Source organism: Mytilus galloprovincialis, chromosome 6 (assembly GCF_965363235.1).
Source record: "Mytilus galloprovincialis chromosome 6, xbMytGall1.hap1.1, whole genome shotgun sequence".
In the NCBI taxonomy this organism is placed as follows: domain Eukaryota; kingdom Metazoa; phylum Mollusca; class Bivalvia; order Mytilida; family Mytilidae; genus Mytilus; species Mytilus galloprovincialis.
Genome location: NC_134843.1, coordinates 25,440,008 through 25,457,747, shown reverse-complemented (window position 1 = coordinate 25,457,747; position 17,740 = coordinate 25,440,008). Strand labels below are relative to the sequence as shown.

At 31.0% G+C, this 17,740-nt stretch overlaps 1 protein-coding gene across 1 annotated transcript; it reads left to right on the top strand.

Annotated features, from left to right (window-relative positions):
* Nucleotides 1-116: 116 nt before the first annotated feature.
* On the top strand, nt 117-15,967 carry LOC143078057 (uncharacterized). Its single transcript, XM_076253054.1, has 8 exons — nt 117-302; nt 2,440-2,560; nt 6,089-6,285; nt 8,417-8,491; nt 10,272-10,379; nt 10,921-11,115; nt 13,565-13,648; nt 14,495-15,967. Exons 1-8 carry the CDS (start codon nt 252-254, stop codon nt 14,819-14,821), a joined length of 1,158 nt encoding a protein of 385 aa, XP_076109169.1. The 5' UTR covers nt 117-251; the 3' UTR covers nt 14,822-15,967.
* The last annotated feature ends 1,773 nt before the right edge of the window (nt 15,968-17,740 follow it).

Genomic DNA, 17,740 nt, shown 5'->3' with positions numbered 1-17,740 from the left:
GTAATAATATTGAACCTACAACCCTAATCAGTCACAAAACTGTAGGAATCAACAATATGATAGATATATTAAGCCACAAAATGGCTTGTCTGTGTCGATTGTTGGTGCCAAAGTCTGCGTTATCACAATTAGATATAAATCAAACACGTAACTTTTTTTTAATATATCACAGACACTGGAGTAAATCAGACATGTATTAAACTATAGTGGACCTGTTTACAATATTCGAAAAATACACCAATCTGGAGAATATGGATAAAATATGTACAATTTTTATTTATATCTGCCATATTATAATATTTGTAAGTATAAAGTTAAATTTGAACACATTTTTTAAGTGTACTTTCTTGAGAAAACCATTGCAATTTGTAATTTTGGTCTTTAAAAAAACGTTTTTCGTTGATAACAAAGTCGGCTATACCTTTATTTACCTTCATGGGTGTTTAAGTTGAATGTTTTGTTCTAAAAACGTATAAAGAAAATATATATGGTATACCATCTAGAGTCAGATTCCATTATGTGTTTGTTTATGAAGGATACATGTACATACAATAACATTAAAAATTCACGGTACCAAAAAATTGAAAATTGGGGCACAAGAAATAATCTCTACTTGGTCAAAAACACCAGAATAGTAGTGTTTGTTAAAACTTAAATCCGTGCTACTACAAATGTGAAAACTGTGTAATTCTTGCATGTTTTTGTTTCGTTTATTCATTTGTCAATTTGAATTTATGTATAATATTTATTTTATTCATGCAATGTTAAAAAAAACAGAAAAGTCGAATACATCGTTAGCTAATACTTATTTAAATTTTTACCAAAAAGCCCTTCAACGACTGACTTAGGTTTTCGATCTTGCGAATGAGGGATTATGTACATGTTCCTATCTTTGCCGGAATTTATCTTTTAAATACCCCTAAACAAAAGTTAAACACTATTTTGAAATGTTCCAGACAGTCACAAATGCACGTTTCGGAAAATGTACAACCCGTCACCTACCAAGTAATTGATACAGGCTAATAATTCATTATCCGGTTCCAAAAGTGACGAATATTCCTAATGTTTTCAATAAATAATGTGTTTACATGTCTGATTTTTTTGGAATAAAGTGAAGTATGTTTGTATGTATGTATGAATGTTTTCTTTGTTGTGTTTTGTGTACTCTTGTTCGTCTGTTTGTGTTTTTCTGTTATAATAGACATGTCGTTGATAGTCATTTTTGCCTGCGTTTCCTATCATGATTTTCCTGATAGAGGGTTGCTGCTCACAAGGAAGCTATTAAACCAAGAGTTCAAAATGGGGAAGTTGAAAACAACCCTTCGTAAAGGAGTAGGTCCAGTAAGACCCCTTTTTGGCCCCAAAATATAACAGTTTTACAAAATTGTTAAAATGTAAACCTTTAGTTATTTATTGGACAGTAGAATGCTTCTGCTACATAAATATGGACTGTTTTTGACAATACAATGCACATATATCGGGTACTTGCACCATTAAGTCATGCTAACTTACTGAAATCTTCACAATTCTAGCATTTTAGTTAAATTTTAGACGGTTTTCGTGTAAAACGAAAGTGGCCGCATTCGTGTTCATCCTTAATATTGATATGTAAGTTGTATTTGATGATAATACATAACATATCTAAAGGTTGAGTATGAACACGGATGCGGCCACTTTCATTTTTGACAAAAACCATCTAAAAAGTGACATTTTTCGGCATATTTGGTAGATTTTTCATATTTCAGCTTGAATCAGATCGTTTTTAATGACTTAATAAGTCAAAATCGTTCATATAAACTAATTGAATCAAATGAAATAGACACTTAAGTGTTTAAAAAGTGGTCAAAATCTTTTGTCAGATGAACCTGAAATTTGAGGCCAAAACCGGTCCTTACCGGACCTACTCCTTTTACGGATGCCATCACGAGTTGGTTGTCCATTATGGAATAACCGTTTCACAAATGATATCAGATATGTTCCTAACGTCGTAACTACAATCCCCTTCCATTCATGAATGTGACCTACTGAATTATTTACCGGATTTGTTCTAACATAAACAACACGACGGGTGCCACTTGTGGAGCAGGATCTGCTTACCCTTCCGGAGCAGCTGAGATCACCACTAGTTTTTTAGTGAGGTTCGTGTTGCTTATTCTTTAGTTTTCTATGTTGTGTCATGTGTTCTATTGTTTGTCTGTTTGTCTTTTTCCTTTTTAGCCAGGCGTTGTCAGTTTATTTTCGATTTATGAGTTTGACTGTCCCTCTGGTAACTTTCGTTAAAATATGGTAAAATATGAGTATCTATATAAGAAAGGAATGGATATGCTATGCTGTGTCAATATCATAAAATAATTCATCTTGGCTTTGTATCCTCTTGTATTTAAAGACTGGTAATATTGAATACACACACACAATAATTATTGTTCTTTTTGCCTTTAGATGATAGGAGCTGTATCAGTAGGCGGTGGGATTTATATTATTGCTGGATTTGACAAAATGGATGAGAAATCTACTCCAACATTCGACAAAGCTAAAGACAATATCAGGAAAATGATTCAAGGTTTTTATAGGCAGAAGTTTGCAATGTAAAATTTTGACAAGCAATCTTTCCATGTATTGTTTGATGAAACATATTTAGTTCTCATATTTCAAGTACAGTGCATACATTTTTAAAGCCAGATATAATGGTGATATACATTAAGAGCATTCATCAAATGTTGACATATTAATCTTGGATAAAATTAGGTCTGCAGTTCCTGAAAAGTACTTGACAATGACATGGCTAGAATGATATAAATTAATCAAATCCAATTATTTTTGCATACTATTCTTTTCACTATTTGTACTTAAGTGCTACTTTTTAACCTGAGTTGGTATGATTGATAAAGATAATACAAGTTTCTCGTTGAACATTTAAAAAATAAGTGAACATTTGAGATATGTTTAAACATTCTTTAATGAGTATATGCAGAACACAAGTTTAAAAAAAACCCACTTAGTCTTTTGAAAATGTTAAGGGAATAAAAATATTAAAACTTTAATAGATAAAGTTAATCATATCTCTCATATAGAATTGTCCTATGATATCGAGTCAGTTGAAACATGAAAAATGGTGCACGTTTGATTGGTTGATTGTGCTATTTCATGGCGGTTCCTTTTTTTTTGGTGGAAGAATCCGGCATCCCCTGAGAAAACAACCGACCTTCAGAAGGAAAACTGACAATCCAAGTCAATTCGGATTAGAGTCGAGTGCACCTGCACGAGTGGGCTTCGTTATTACCATGTCAATATTGAAAAAAGCTGTCGAAAATAGTAGTTGAACACTTTGACCTCTCGGCTACCGAGGCTCCCTGCAAGTTTGAAGTTATTATTCAAATAAATGCATCGACTTTAATTCTAAGCTTATCAATTTCAACTTACTTTACATATTGTTAACATTTTAATTTGAAAGTCAGTTTTATACCTCTGTTTTGTTAATTGCTTTGATTTATTCTTTCTTCATCAACTAGTGATGTTTAGTATCAGTAGGATTATCTTACCTAAATTTATTCAAAACCTTGCTGTTGTCATGTTCTGGAGTTTACTATATATACAAACATGTATACGGACTTACTGACTAAACAAAAAAATATATCGGAAGTTGTAAAACACTTTAGAATACAATGAAGTGTATACTTGTTTGAGATGTTCCACATTGCTTAACTTTACAGAAACTTATTATACAATTTGCAAACATTATTTTTAACAGCTAATTGTATCGTGGAAAACCTATTAAAAAATGTAAAACTATGTTAATTTGTTAGTAATACTGGTTTTAGACAATTTGTATTTACCCTGTTCTAATGACTCACTTTGTGATGGCCATACATATTGTTTGATTATACCGTGTATAAGTTTTATACAAAAACAATAACCATTACCACAAACTAATGTAAGAAACTCACTGGCAATATACTCGTTCATTGAAGCTCATTGGATAAACTTTTTCGTAAAGGTAATCAGTTTAAAATTGTGATGTTTAACGTTTCTTAAATGTTGCATTTAACGAGATTATTTTTGATTGTTTTTCATTCTAATATGACGTTCTTATTTAGCTTTGGGTACAAAGCCATGTTATAATTTGAGTAGAACATGGGCTGCACGTGATTGACGTCACAATTGAAATTGCAACGTCAGATGAATTTTGAACAACGCCGGAGATCAAATTGGTCATTTCTGTTGGTGTTGCTCGCTAGGAAATTAAATAAAAACATTCTTAAAGTAAGTTTAAATGTTTCTGTTCTTTTTTTATTGATGAACTGTTGGTTTTTCTATAAAGTTTTTGTTCATCAAATCAAAATGGCGACATTTAGAGCGTCTACTATAGGTCCGCTTTGAAGTACAAAAGTTCAAAATATTCCTTTTAGAATCGAAATAAATCTATCATGCCATGCTCTATGCTCATTTTAACATGGGTAGGCATTATATTTGTAAATATTTAATACCTCGATAACGCTCGGTATAAAGATATTAACAAATATAATGCCTACCCATGTTAAAATGAGCATAGAGCATGGCATGAAAGAATTATTTCTAAAATAGTTATACACATTTATAGATACATTTTGTTCTAGTTAATAATTTTAACGGTTCTGTCAATACTTCTATGTTGGTGTTGCACAAATACATGAGATTCCTGGACTGATTTTTTTAACAAATTACTCTAATCCCGTTTAGTTTTTTTTCTCGATATTTTAATTTTGGAAAACATGGTCTACTTATTTATTGATTTTTTCTTTAAACCATTAAGAGAAAATGCTTTTAGTTGTTTGTTTAAGTTTTTCTTCATACCGATGTGGCGAAATTTTTACACCTGACGTATAGCTTGCCTCTTGTTATTTAATGTCGCAATTTAGGAACGACGTGAGAGCCACATTATTCCTAACCCTGGGGTCTATCTTCCTTCAGTGGTGTGTTGATTGCGGTAATTGGTTTATCGAAGAAGAACGTATGGCATTCAGCTGTGTTAATCTTTTATGCTTTGAATTTCCGTTAATGTTTGAAAATCATTCAACATCTGCTGACTTTTATTCGATTTTTTGCAAATCCCAAATGATATAATAATGTAAAGATGAAACCTATCTGTAAATTAATATATGATAATAGTTTAATACCAATTGCAATATTTAAATTTATTTCTATTCCGTTATATTTGGAATTTCCCTATTCTATTTCTATCTTTAGACTTGTGGTACAAGTTTGGCTAGTATGTAAATCAGAAGTGGTCTGATGTTACTGTTGTTTTCTGCACGAATATTTCGAGGGCGGTAGTACGGGTGGGGTTTTATAGGCATATATAAGTCCTGATTACGTTTGATTATTATCGATGTGCTCGAGTAACTTTGATAGACGAAGTTAACGTTAAGCTCTGCATAATATATTACAGTTATGTTTGTATTGATATGTATTTAGAGGACATTGTGAATGTATATAGATGGAATTGTGGTATATTTTTGTAAATTGTAAAATGTTCACAAGATATTAAATGTTGTTTCGCTGAGAAAATAAGAAAGTTACTGCGAACAAACAAACCTAAATTATGACTTGTCTCTTATTTAGCCATGTATTTAGTATAGAAATGTTTTAAATTCGGACAAATTCATGAGGGAGAATTTAAACTGAATTTAATTTGTATGTTTAGTAGTTCATACTGTAGAAAAATAAGAAATCATTATATCCCAATCACTCATATGATTCATAATAGTACACTTAGATAAACAAATAACAAAAAAATCAAAAGCACGAATACTTGAAAAAGTTACATTTTTACAAAAAAAGAATATGTGGTATAATTGTCAATGAGACAACTCTCAACCCATAGAACAATTGACATAGAACTTTACTACTACACAGTACGGCCATCAACAACGAGCAAAACATAGTCAGCTATCAAAGTCCAAGAAATGACAAATGTAAATCAATTCAAACGAGAAATGAACGATTTGATTTATGTACAAAACAATAAATGAATTACTATTATGAGTTAATAATGTATACGATGATAGAATTGTTTTTAATAATGAATAACATGTTTGTTCATATTTTTCAGTTCTCAACGTGTTCCCAGGCGTAGAAATTATTCACCCACCAAATAATACAATGTCAGAACCACTGAAAGACATGAATTATGAAGGATTCGTCAGAGCATGCGGATTATTTCTTCTGGTGTTTGGTGCTGTAATTTCTGCAATTTCAGTTCTTGGTTTAGTTGGAACGTTTCGTAAGTCACGGCGTTTGACAATAACGGTACTTATTGGTGCATATTATATTAATTTCCTTATCATAGATCTACACAAATGATCACTTTATTTAATATCTAAACTTTATACCGCAATTTTGAGTTAACTTGTAGTGAAATTTCATAATTGATTCGTTACTTAATACTTTTTTATGTAATAAAAGTTTAGGTAAATAGTATGTGTTCTGTATTACTGTTATTTTGACAAACTGATTTGCATATTTAAGTTCCATGCCACTTCATCGGATAATATTGTTCAATATTTAGTAATCTGGGAATTATTTGTTAATTTTTGTTTTGCTGTTTGTTTTTTCTTTTGTCATGATCTGTCCTATTTGATTAGTCTTTTAATTTTTCAAATGCAGTATGGAATCTTTTTTCTCTTTTTTGACCTGATAATCAAGGGGGATTGTGTGGATAATTATCACCCGTTTTACTAATTATATATAATCATCTGTAGGCCAATAACGTTGATGATTATCATACGTAATAACCAGTTAGATACAGTTGTTAACACACATCGTGTTAGTTTGTTTGATTCTATATATTCATTAAATATTTTATTTATAGTTTACTAACTGCTCTCCATAGATGTTACACAAGTATTACCTGTAGGAAAGTCTAGTACTACCACAAAAAAACCTGATGCAAGTCGGCCAAAAAACTAAAGGATATTCAAACTCATAAGTAGAAGACAAACTGTCATGGATCAAAAGACAAACAACTGTCAACAACACGCTTCATAGAAAATTTTAGACTGACCAATACGGAGTCATAATCTGACTTGGTACAGGCATTGTTTTATGAAGAAAATGGTGGATTAAAACCTTGTATTATAGCTAGCTTAAACTCTCTCAATTTTATGAAAATCGAAAAACAAACCACTCGTGATGACTTCATCTTCAACATATGACAACCTTGGTTTTATATCTTACTTGTTAGTAGCAATCCTCCATCAATAACGTCATGATAGAAAAAAAAAGCTCTAGGATATCGTATTTAGATAGAGGCAAAATATACTAAATGGACATTTGAATTCATATGTAGAAAACAAACTGACAATGTCATGTCAAAAATCGAAAAATTATCAAAAGACAAACAACAGCAAATAAAATCAAAACAACTGAGAAACACGAACCTCCAAAGAATCCAAAATTTGTATAACTGATTCAACACACAAAATCAGGTAACAGCAAATATAGATTGTTTAATGAACAATATTGGAATGCATGGAAATTATCAAAGAATTAACATCGCTTTCTCGATTCGGTGTTTATTGTATTAATGGCACTATCCAGTTAATTTCGGTAAGAATTCGAATGCACATTAGCGAACGAACAATTGTCACTGATTGAAATATTATTTGGCGATAGGACGTTATAGATTCGTAATAACGTGAACTCAGTTGCAAAGCGGTCAAAGCTAAGTGTATATTCATGCATTGATTTTTAAATGTCCTCACTATTATAATTAAAAGAAGCTCATTCCATAGGACTTTACCATATAAGAAAAAAGAAAACTTATATGTTCAAAAGAAAAAAAGCAGGGATGCCATAGGAAAAACTTTATACGTACTTGAAACAGATTCATGTTTCATTGATCAGCATTTAACTTGTGTTATTAAATGAGATTATCAGTTAAGTTACTATGAGTACAATATTTACTATATTAGATCCTTTGAATTCTTCCTTGAATTAATCATCAAGCAAACCATTTGAGAAAAAAATGATGAATGATGATCTCGCAAAAGCAAGTCATACATATCAGCATGTGCACTGTTGTGGATATTCGATTTTTGTCAAAAAGAATTCTGATTGGTTGCTATAAGAAATTTCTTGTGAATGATTGTTTCTGATATTGAATTTTGTTTTCTCAAATTTTTCAAACATTTGATCGCTTATTTTAAATTTGCTCTGTGCTTTTTTTTTGTTTGAGATGATAATTCAGAAAATGTGTAACTATTCACTGATACTGATATTGCAGATTTCTATATTATTCCCTGCTTTACCTACATGTTTTTTTCTCTTTCTAATTTCAGGAATATATAGTTCACATTATAGCCAAAATGTTTTGCTTTGTGTTAAGGACATGTTTTAAAGTCGCTACCACATAATGAGATATTATTTATGTATTTTTCAGTATGTTGTAGCCTTGGGTTTACTAACTATAATACAGATCGCAGCAGTTGTTTTATTTTCAGCTGATCGAACCATAGTAGGTATTCAATGTTAATTTGGCTAAAGTAGCTAACAATAATTGAAGTCGAGAATGATCCAAAAGGGAAACTTTGTTTTTACTTCAAACATGAAATTCTAATATCTTCAATTCTTAGATTCCAGATAATCATTTTGCAGGACAAAACATTTACAAAATTTATCTTAGAAATTCTGTTTCACTTTAAAATAAATCATTAAACGACTTAATTGCCAATATAGTCATTATCATTTCAATCTCAATTTCAGTCTCTATAAAACACATTGAAGATAGAATATTGATAGGTATACCTATATAAGATATGAGATGCTTCTCAATAAGAAGACTATCCACCCTATATAAGATATGAGATGCTTCTCAATAAGAAGACTATCCACCCTATATAAGATATGAGATGCTTCTCAATAAGAAGACTATCCACCCTATATAAGATATGAGATGCTTCTCAATAAGACGACTATCCACACTATATAAGATATGAGATGCTTCTCAATAAGAAGACTATCCACCCTATATAAGATATGAGATGCTTCTCAATAAGAAGACTATCCACCCTATATAAGATATGAGATGCTTCTCAATAAGAAGACTATCCACCCTATATAAGATATGAGATGCTTCTCAATAAGAAGACTATTCACCCTATATAAGATGTGAGATGCTTCTCAATAAGAAGACTAGCCACCCTATATAAGATATGAGATGCTTCTCAATAAGAAGACTATCCACCCTATATAAGATATGAGATGCTTTTCAATAAGAAGGCTATCCACCCTATATAAGATATGAGATGCTTCTCAATAAGAAGACTATCCACCCTATATAAGATATGAGATGCTTCTCAATAAGAAGACTATCCACACTATATAAGATATGAGATGCTTCTCAATAAGAAGACTATCCACCCTATATAAGATATGAGATGCTTCTCAATAGGAAGACTATCCACCCTATATAAGATATGAGATGCTTCTCAATAAGAAGACTATCCACCCTATATAAGATATGAGATGCTTCTCAATAAGAAGTCTATCCACCAGAGCCTAAATGACGAAGATCTAAGCAACTTCGAGTTACTATGTGGCCTTCAACAATGAACAAAACCCGGCCTCACAGTGATATTTAACCAAAAAAGACCTCAATTGTAAAACAGATCAAACTAAAAATTCAACACCCTGATATACGTTTATCCATTGAAACAATACAACAGAGCATATAATAACTTGCTTTGCAACTTCATAGGTTGTACATTAACCCTCCAATTTCACCTTTAAAGATGGGTTATCGCCATCATACATTTTGTAATTTGGTATGATTGGTGTTATTCAATTTTATTTACTGTATGGTATTTTGTTGCATGTTGTTTTAGCCAATGATTTTCTTTGACCTACCATATGATCGTTTTTATTTTCCACTGGCTTGTGAGATTGCTCTCAAAATGACTTTGTATTAGAACATGTAGAATGATTGATGAAGCTCATTTTTTTGACACATCTGACTTCAATCTGTGTAAAATATATAGAATTCGAAATGTTTTAACTTGCTTGTTTCATCGAGCCAAATACGAGTAAATAATTTCACAATGTATGTACACTACCTTCATATTTATAACATTTTAAACATCAACTTGTTAAACCTCACAAATAAAAACTAAAACTTTTTTTTATCCAACTATCTTCGAATGTCAGTGCTACAAAACTGGAAACCAGCATATATATTAAGATTATCTTTACTATTCCGCATTTGAATGTAATGAGCTATTTGTTTTATTTACTTTCAGGTAAATAAACTTATATTTAAGCACTTTTTTAAAAGTTTAGATGAATCTTATAAAGGATTTAAGTCAAACGATCCTGTCAGCATTGGATGGAACCTTTTTATGCAGCAGGTATAATTCAGTCCGAATTAAATGTTAAAAAATCAATTAAAAATTATTAAAAAGTTATAAAAGATAAAATTTATTAAAGATATCATATGGTGGCATTTTAAAACACATTATCATTTCTTCGTTATGATGTTCAATATTATAATTATTTTAACAGTAATCCTTTAATGATTTAATAATCTTTGGCGTTCTTTCTTAAGACTAACTATAATATTAATTCGTGTCTTTATCAAGTAAGAGAATGAAATGAATAAATCAATGTCCATCATGACTTATTCGGCTTTACAATTTAAGAAAAAAGGTTAACAATTCATACGGTGGACCGCAAAGTTGTTCATAGACATTTGAAGTCATATGCATGCTTTAATGATAACTGTCTTTTTATCATAGACCTACACATGGTATATATTTATTACAATTCACCGCAAAATTAAAGTTGTTCGTATACATTTCAAGCCATATGCATGAATTAAATGATAACTGTCATAAAGTCATAGACTTATATTCAAAAAGAGTATAACATGGTATTTATTTCATGTTTCAGTTCAACTGTTGTGGTATTCATGGATACACTGATTTCCAATCGTCGAATTCTTTTGATGAAAAATGGGGAGAACCGATTCATACTATGATTCAGCCGCACGCAATCAACTTTGCTGTGGCTTGCTGCAATTCGATAGAAATTCACCCACAGGGTTTTCAGGGACCCTGTAGAGAAAAAGATTATATCCATAAAAGGGTAATTACTTTATTTTGATTAAATATTGTGCTTATATCATGAATCGGCTCGCCTTTCTTTTCATAACACAAAACACGTAAAATTCTCAAAAACAAGTGTTCAGCTTTTGTTTTCCTTGTTCAGCTTTTGTTTTCCCTATCATTTTATAGACGTTTACTACTATGTAGCTCTTATTCTGAGGTAGCGTATAGCTCTTGACAGCTGGATCTCTATGATTTAAGTCAGGTTTACAGGCATACGTGAACAAAGTAGAGAAAAAATGAAATTATAATTTATACCAAAACCGCTAATAAGAATTATTGATGATTCAGATTTTCTGTCACAGTTACAATCGCAATTATAAAAAACAAGCAAAGCAAAAAACATATACAGATTACCCAACAGAAATTATTAAAGATGAATCATGCAATCAATACTAAACCCTCAATATTAGAAAAAAAATCCGCAGACAAGAATAATAGGTCGACAGTGTTGCTAAGGGTAAAATTTCCTAAAACTAATATAAGAACTAAATCGGGGGGGGGGGGGGGGGGATAAATCAAAATTACTGAACTTGGAGGAAAATTCAAATCGGAAAGTCCGTAATAAATTGCAAAAACAAAGCTCATACACATCAAACGAATTGATAACAACTGCCATATAATTATATAAACATCCTTAAAATATTGTTTATCACGCCTATCTAAATTATTTCATATTTAAAATTTTCAAGAAAAGCCAATCGAGAGCTAAATATTTTCATTTACCAGCACTGTGTTGAATCTGAACGATCAATCTACCTTTAATACGTCTATCATCTTGATTGGTCAGCAACAAGATATATACTGCATAAAGAAAATATTAATTAATACAATTTCAGTTTTAACATGCAGAGCTACATTTGTGGAACATTATCTGCTTACCCTTCCAGATTACCAAATATCACTCCCAGTTTTGGGTGGGGTTCGTGTTGCTAAGTCTTTAATTTTCTATGGTGTGCCTTGTGTATTATTTTTTGTCTGTTTGCCTTTTTTTGTTTAAGCCATGGTGTTGTCAGTTTATTTTTGATCTATAAGTTTGAATGTTTCTCTGGTATCATTCTCTTAAGTGCCATTTATTTGAAAAAAAATATAAGAGAAAAGAAAAGCTCAAACGTTCATTAGAATTTGTCTTCAATTATTTTTTTATTTTAAGAGTGCAAGATAAAGAATATGTAAGATTGGGCGGCTACCCAATGATAACATCATTTATTACTTCAGTTTAATCATGTATATCTATTATATAGTCATTTTATAAAATTTACTGTTTGCAAAACTATGTATTATTCTTGATAATAATGATGTTTTGTCCCAGGCGGATAACCCTGTCCTCACAAATTTTTTGAACTTTTGGTCCTCGGCGATCTTCAACTTGGTAGTTGTTATGGCTTTAAAACTTTTTACATCTGAGCATAGTTTTGTGTGGACGTAGCGCGCGTCTGGTGTATAAAATACTTTTTAACCAGTTACCTTTGGATGGCTATTATTCGTTTGTTTCTCTGTCCTATATTTTCTCCCATTTATCTGTTTATTTATTGTAATCCTGTCGTGTAGTGTTGTAATTTTAATGTTATAATTAACACTGCCATTAAAGCGGGAGGTTTGGCATGCCACAAAAGCAGGTTCAACCCACCATTTTTTCATAAATTGCCCTGTACCAAGTCAGGAAAATGGCCATTGTTACATTATAGTTCGTTTCTCTGTGTGTTACGTTTCGGTGTTGTGTCTCAGTTGTGTTGTAGTTCTCTTATATTTGATACGTTTCCCTCAGTTTTAGTTTGTAACCCGGATTTGTTTTTTTCTCTATCGATTTATGAATTTTGAACAGCGGTATACTACTGTTGCCTTTATTTATTATAATAATAATAATGGAAGTACGAAAAATCAGTTCTGTCCTCAGTTTGAATTTGCCTCTGGTATCATTCTCTTTAGAGCGATTTATTTGAAAATATTATTAGAGAAAAGAATAGCTCAAACGTTCATTAGCATATGTCTTCAATTATTTTTTTTTAAATGCATATAGAATATGTAAGATTGGACGGCTATCAAATGATGTTTATATTATTCATTATAATAATACTAATGCAAGTAAGAAAAATCAGTTCTTTCCTCATAAAAAAATGTCAAGATCTTATCATAGCGCTGCTTAAAGAGACAGCATAAAATGTTATCATCGATAACTACTGCAGGAATTTCATTTTTTTTACCAAAAATTCGGTAAAAAAGGTTTTGGATGATGTATTTTTGTATCCGTCGTAAAACGTTTATTTTGATAATTGTATATGGCACTCTAGTATCACTGGTTCTTTATGACGTTGGATTGTTGTTTTTGTGTAATAACGTTTGATTTTTATCTGATTTTATCCACATTTATATTTGAAACTTTAATAATATCCCTTGTGTTTTGTTCCACTTGCTGATTTCCGTTGCAGGGTTGTATAGACGTGTTCTGGGAGACAGCAGATACATACCAAGCTCCTGTCATAGCTCTTGTATCAATCGCCTGTCTGATTCAGGTAACATATCGTACATAAACACTTATTATATTTTCATCATGATTCTGAATTTATCAATTTCTTTAGATAGTAAACTGTGAATGAGAATGCTCATCCAAAAATTAAATTGATTTTAAAGAGACTGTATTTTGTATTAGAGTAGATTAAAGATGCCAGTTATCTGTCGTAATCTTACATGGTGCATAAGACACAAGTTCCACCAACACCATATTGTGTTCTGTTTTATATCTTTATTAATTAAATTTATTAAACACACAGTGAACGTGGACGGGTACTTTAACATTTCAACAAAAAAAGGGCACTAGATACAGATCGAAGGGTACTTGCACTAACTAACTGACAGCCTGTTCAATGTCAATACTAACTAATAAACAAATCATACATGTAAGACTAACTAATCAGTCAGTTCATATCTAAAATTAAATGTAATTAGTGTGAATATGTCACAAACAGTCAGAGAAAAACATGACCTTGAGCAAAGCCAAGATACAGGTATCAACAGTTTGTAATGCCATGAATGTGCATATGTATATAATAATAATATTTAGTTTGTATTTAATTTACTGATAACAAAATTAACATGGTATAGAACATCATGTCTTAAATTTTGTTATCGACATACATGTATATTTATTGACCGCATTATTTTCAATCTTGGAAAAGAAGGGTACGCTCTTATCAAATAATAAAGAATCAAATATAACTATTCTGTATATTAAAAAAAAACACTTCATAAAAAACTGAAGTTATTTTGAGCAAAGGAATAACCTATTCCGATTTAATATGTCCGTGTTATTTTAAATTATATAAATAGACCAGTTTTGTATATCTCATTTATTCTTGCAGCTGTCTCAGATAATTGTAACTTGTTACACCAAAATTATCAAATCGAATAAATCCAACAACAAAAAGACAGACCAAATGGATACAAAAAAATACAACAATTTTGCTCCATCGAAAAAAGATATAAAACTTGGACCGAAAAACCCTGTATACTCGGAAGAAGAAATGTGGTATCCCGAAGTTCAGACAAATAATTCTGTTTCCCCACAAAAACAAGCATGGGATACAGGAAATGGAGATGATATTTTAGAGGAAAAAGATAAATGGTATTCCGGTGATAGACGAAAACCTATGAAAAGACCAAATAGGTCTTTGGTCATGGACTTTTAATAGCAGTAATGTAAAATGACCGTGTCGTGATCTGAACATTACTGTTAATTCTGTAGAATGTTTTCCTACATTCATTTTTGAAAAAAATATTGTGTACATGTTAAAAGTATTGATTTGACTGTGTTGCCTTTTTTTGGATATCGGATAGTTATTCATTTTTCTTCACCTAGTCTAAACGGATAAAGTTAAAATTATTATCAACCCTTAGTTATCCTTTGTCGTACATCGTCAGAAACTCCTGAGTCAATCAATATTGACTTTAATACATTTGTCTTCAAGAAAAAATCCATGGAATTGAATAATACTGAAATACAAATTTTACTCAATAATAGAAAATTGGAGTAAAATCATTTCACAATTCATGAAAGCAAATCCTGAATTTCCTAACTTATGAAGGTTATTTATCCTTAGAATAGATAATTTACTGTTTGAATAACATGTGATGGTGATGGCCTTCGGGAAAATGTGTGTAGAATCCTTCTAAGCGTAAAAAACCACCTACATTATTTCAAATGTAACATGATCTATTTTAATTAAGAATGATGGCCTTAACAAGAAATTGACCAAAGCAAATAAACAAAGCATCGAAGAAAAAAATACCAGTAAATTAGAAACTGGTGTTATTGATTACTAATTTTGAAATTATAAATTAATTATTATTAATAAGAAATTAAGGAAAACGATTTTTCGTAGTCAATTAATAGTTAGTGATTTAAGGTTCTAATTAACTTAGGCCTACCGTTAATTTCTATTATTTTTCAGGTTTTGGTAAGTCTTATAGCTCTAAACGTATTAAAGTCCTCTACATCAAAGGTTTTGAGTTGTTTAGATTTAAGCGTTCATAGTGAAGGTCAAACAAGAAAAGAGGTTCAGACAAAATCAAGTGTTATTTTTTCTTCTTTATTACAGGATGTTTCTTTTTTGAAAATTTACTTCACGTTAAGGGCATACGATACAGTTACAGGGAAGGTAATGACGTTGCTAATGTTAAATGTTATTTTCGCGACTGAAATATCTCTGAGTCATAATATTTGTTCATATGTAATTTTTTTTATTATGTATATATCGTTTTCCTGTCAATGACGACAGTGGAATCTAAGGGTCGAAGCTCATGATAGATATAGTCATAAATAAATGTTTTGCTTATTTGCATGTTATTAGTGACGGCGCCATAATATTTGTCACAGATTAAACTTTAGTAAATCTTATTTTCAAAAGCGACAAAGTGAAAAATTAATAACGAAGGGAGCAATGATAACTAAAATAAAATACCAGACATCACCATGGACGAATAGACAAACAAAATTCTACGAATGCGTACAGATTAACGGTAACAATCTTTCTGCAACAGATCCGCATTTAGAAATTCGGAAAAAAACACATTTTATAACTGACCAATTCGATCCCAACACAAGGTCCTCTTTACTTGTTGGCAGGTGTATGGATAGATTAGTTTTGCGATTGTAGAATTCATCTTCTAACAAACAAACAAACGATATTCTAATGCAATATGTTTTTATCAATGGTTCTGATATGATGACAGTATGTGTAAATAAAGGCAACAATATACCGCTGTACAATCCTCTGTATAGTTTGAATTCCAGAATATATTGGAATGATATTTCTGCTATAAAAAGCAAACAACCTCAAATTTTGCACCTTAAAATCTTTTATTTATCAAACTTTATTACATTTTGAGTCGGCCAAGACAACAAAACGCTCGGTGTTTACGTTGATGCCGGAAGCATACCTTTAACGGGACAAAATAAAAAAACATTATTTTGATGAATGTTGTTAAATGATTATAATAAATAAGATTTTAATAATTGTGCATTTGAAAAAGGCAACAGTTGTATACCGCTGTTCAATAATCATAAGTCGATTAACGAAAACATATTCGGGTCACAAGTCAAAACCCAGGGAAACACATTAACTATAAGAGGAAAACAACAAAACTACAGGAATACTGAACTGCAACAAAAACAAACGCCAACACACATAAAACAAACTATTTGATAACAACTGTCATATTTCTTGACTTGGCACGGGACATTTTAAGAAAATAAGATGGGTTGAACCTAGTTTTGTGGCTAACCAAACATCCCGCGTATATGGTAATGATAAAAAAAACACCGATAAAGTTTCAACATAACATGACATTAATATAGTACAAGTAAACGCAAAAACACTAAGGACAGGAAAATGCACAAATACTAATAATATAATAGTACACTATAACATTTAAACCACTCAATTACACGGCCACCTCCCATGCATTTACGACATTTCACCACGAAGACACTCCTACTAGTACTGCAACTGACCTCGAAAAAGACGCTTAGTTAACGAGTTTAATGTTCCGGATTAACACACGGCTGCAAATTGTTTTAAAGGATAGAATAATATCTATATTTTTATTATCGTCTGGTCGGAAAAAGTTTCTATGGTCACATTTTTTGTGTTTTAGACCTTTAATGGGGTACCCTTCAATTTACGGTTTAGGGTAGCCTCCTTAAAATCCAAAACTAAATGTTTTTGTTAAATTTCCACCTATTTTAGCACATATCATCGAGGATCCTCGGAATGATGAAGACATGAATATAATATCATCCCTGAGTAAAACTTTCAAACTTAAAGTTGGCTGTTTTTAAGATGGAAATTAAACGCGTTTTTCTTTGAAAACGAGAAAACATATGATTCAAAAACAGTATTTGACATTTGAGAGGACATAATATATTATTGCAATACTGCATGCCAATTTTGTTGGGCAAATTTCAAACAGTTTTGTCCAAAATTCAAAAATAAAAACATCATTTGTACCTTTTTTAATTACGGATATTTCTTATCCGTCAATTAGCTCCACCGTTTTTTTCCTTTCACAATGAATTTGATAGTTTCGATGTGATGGTGTACATTTTG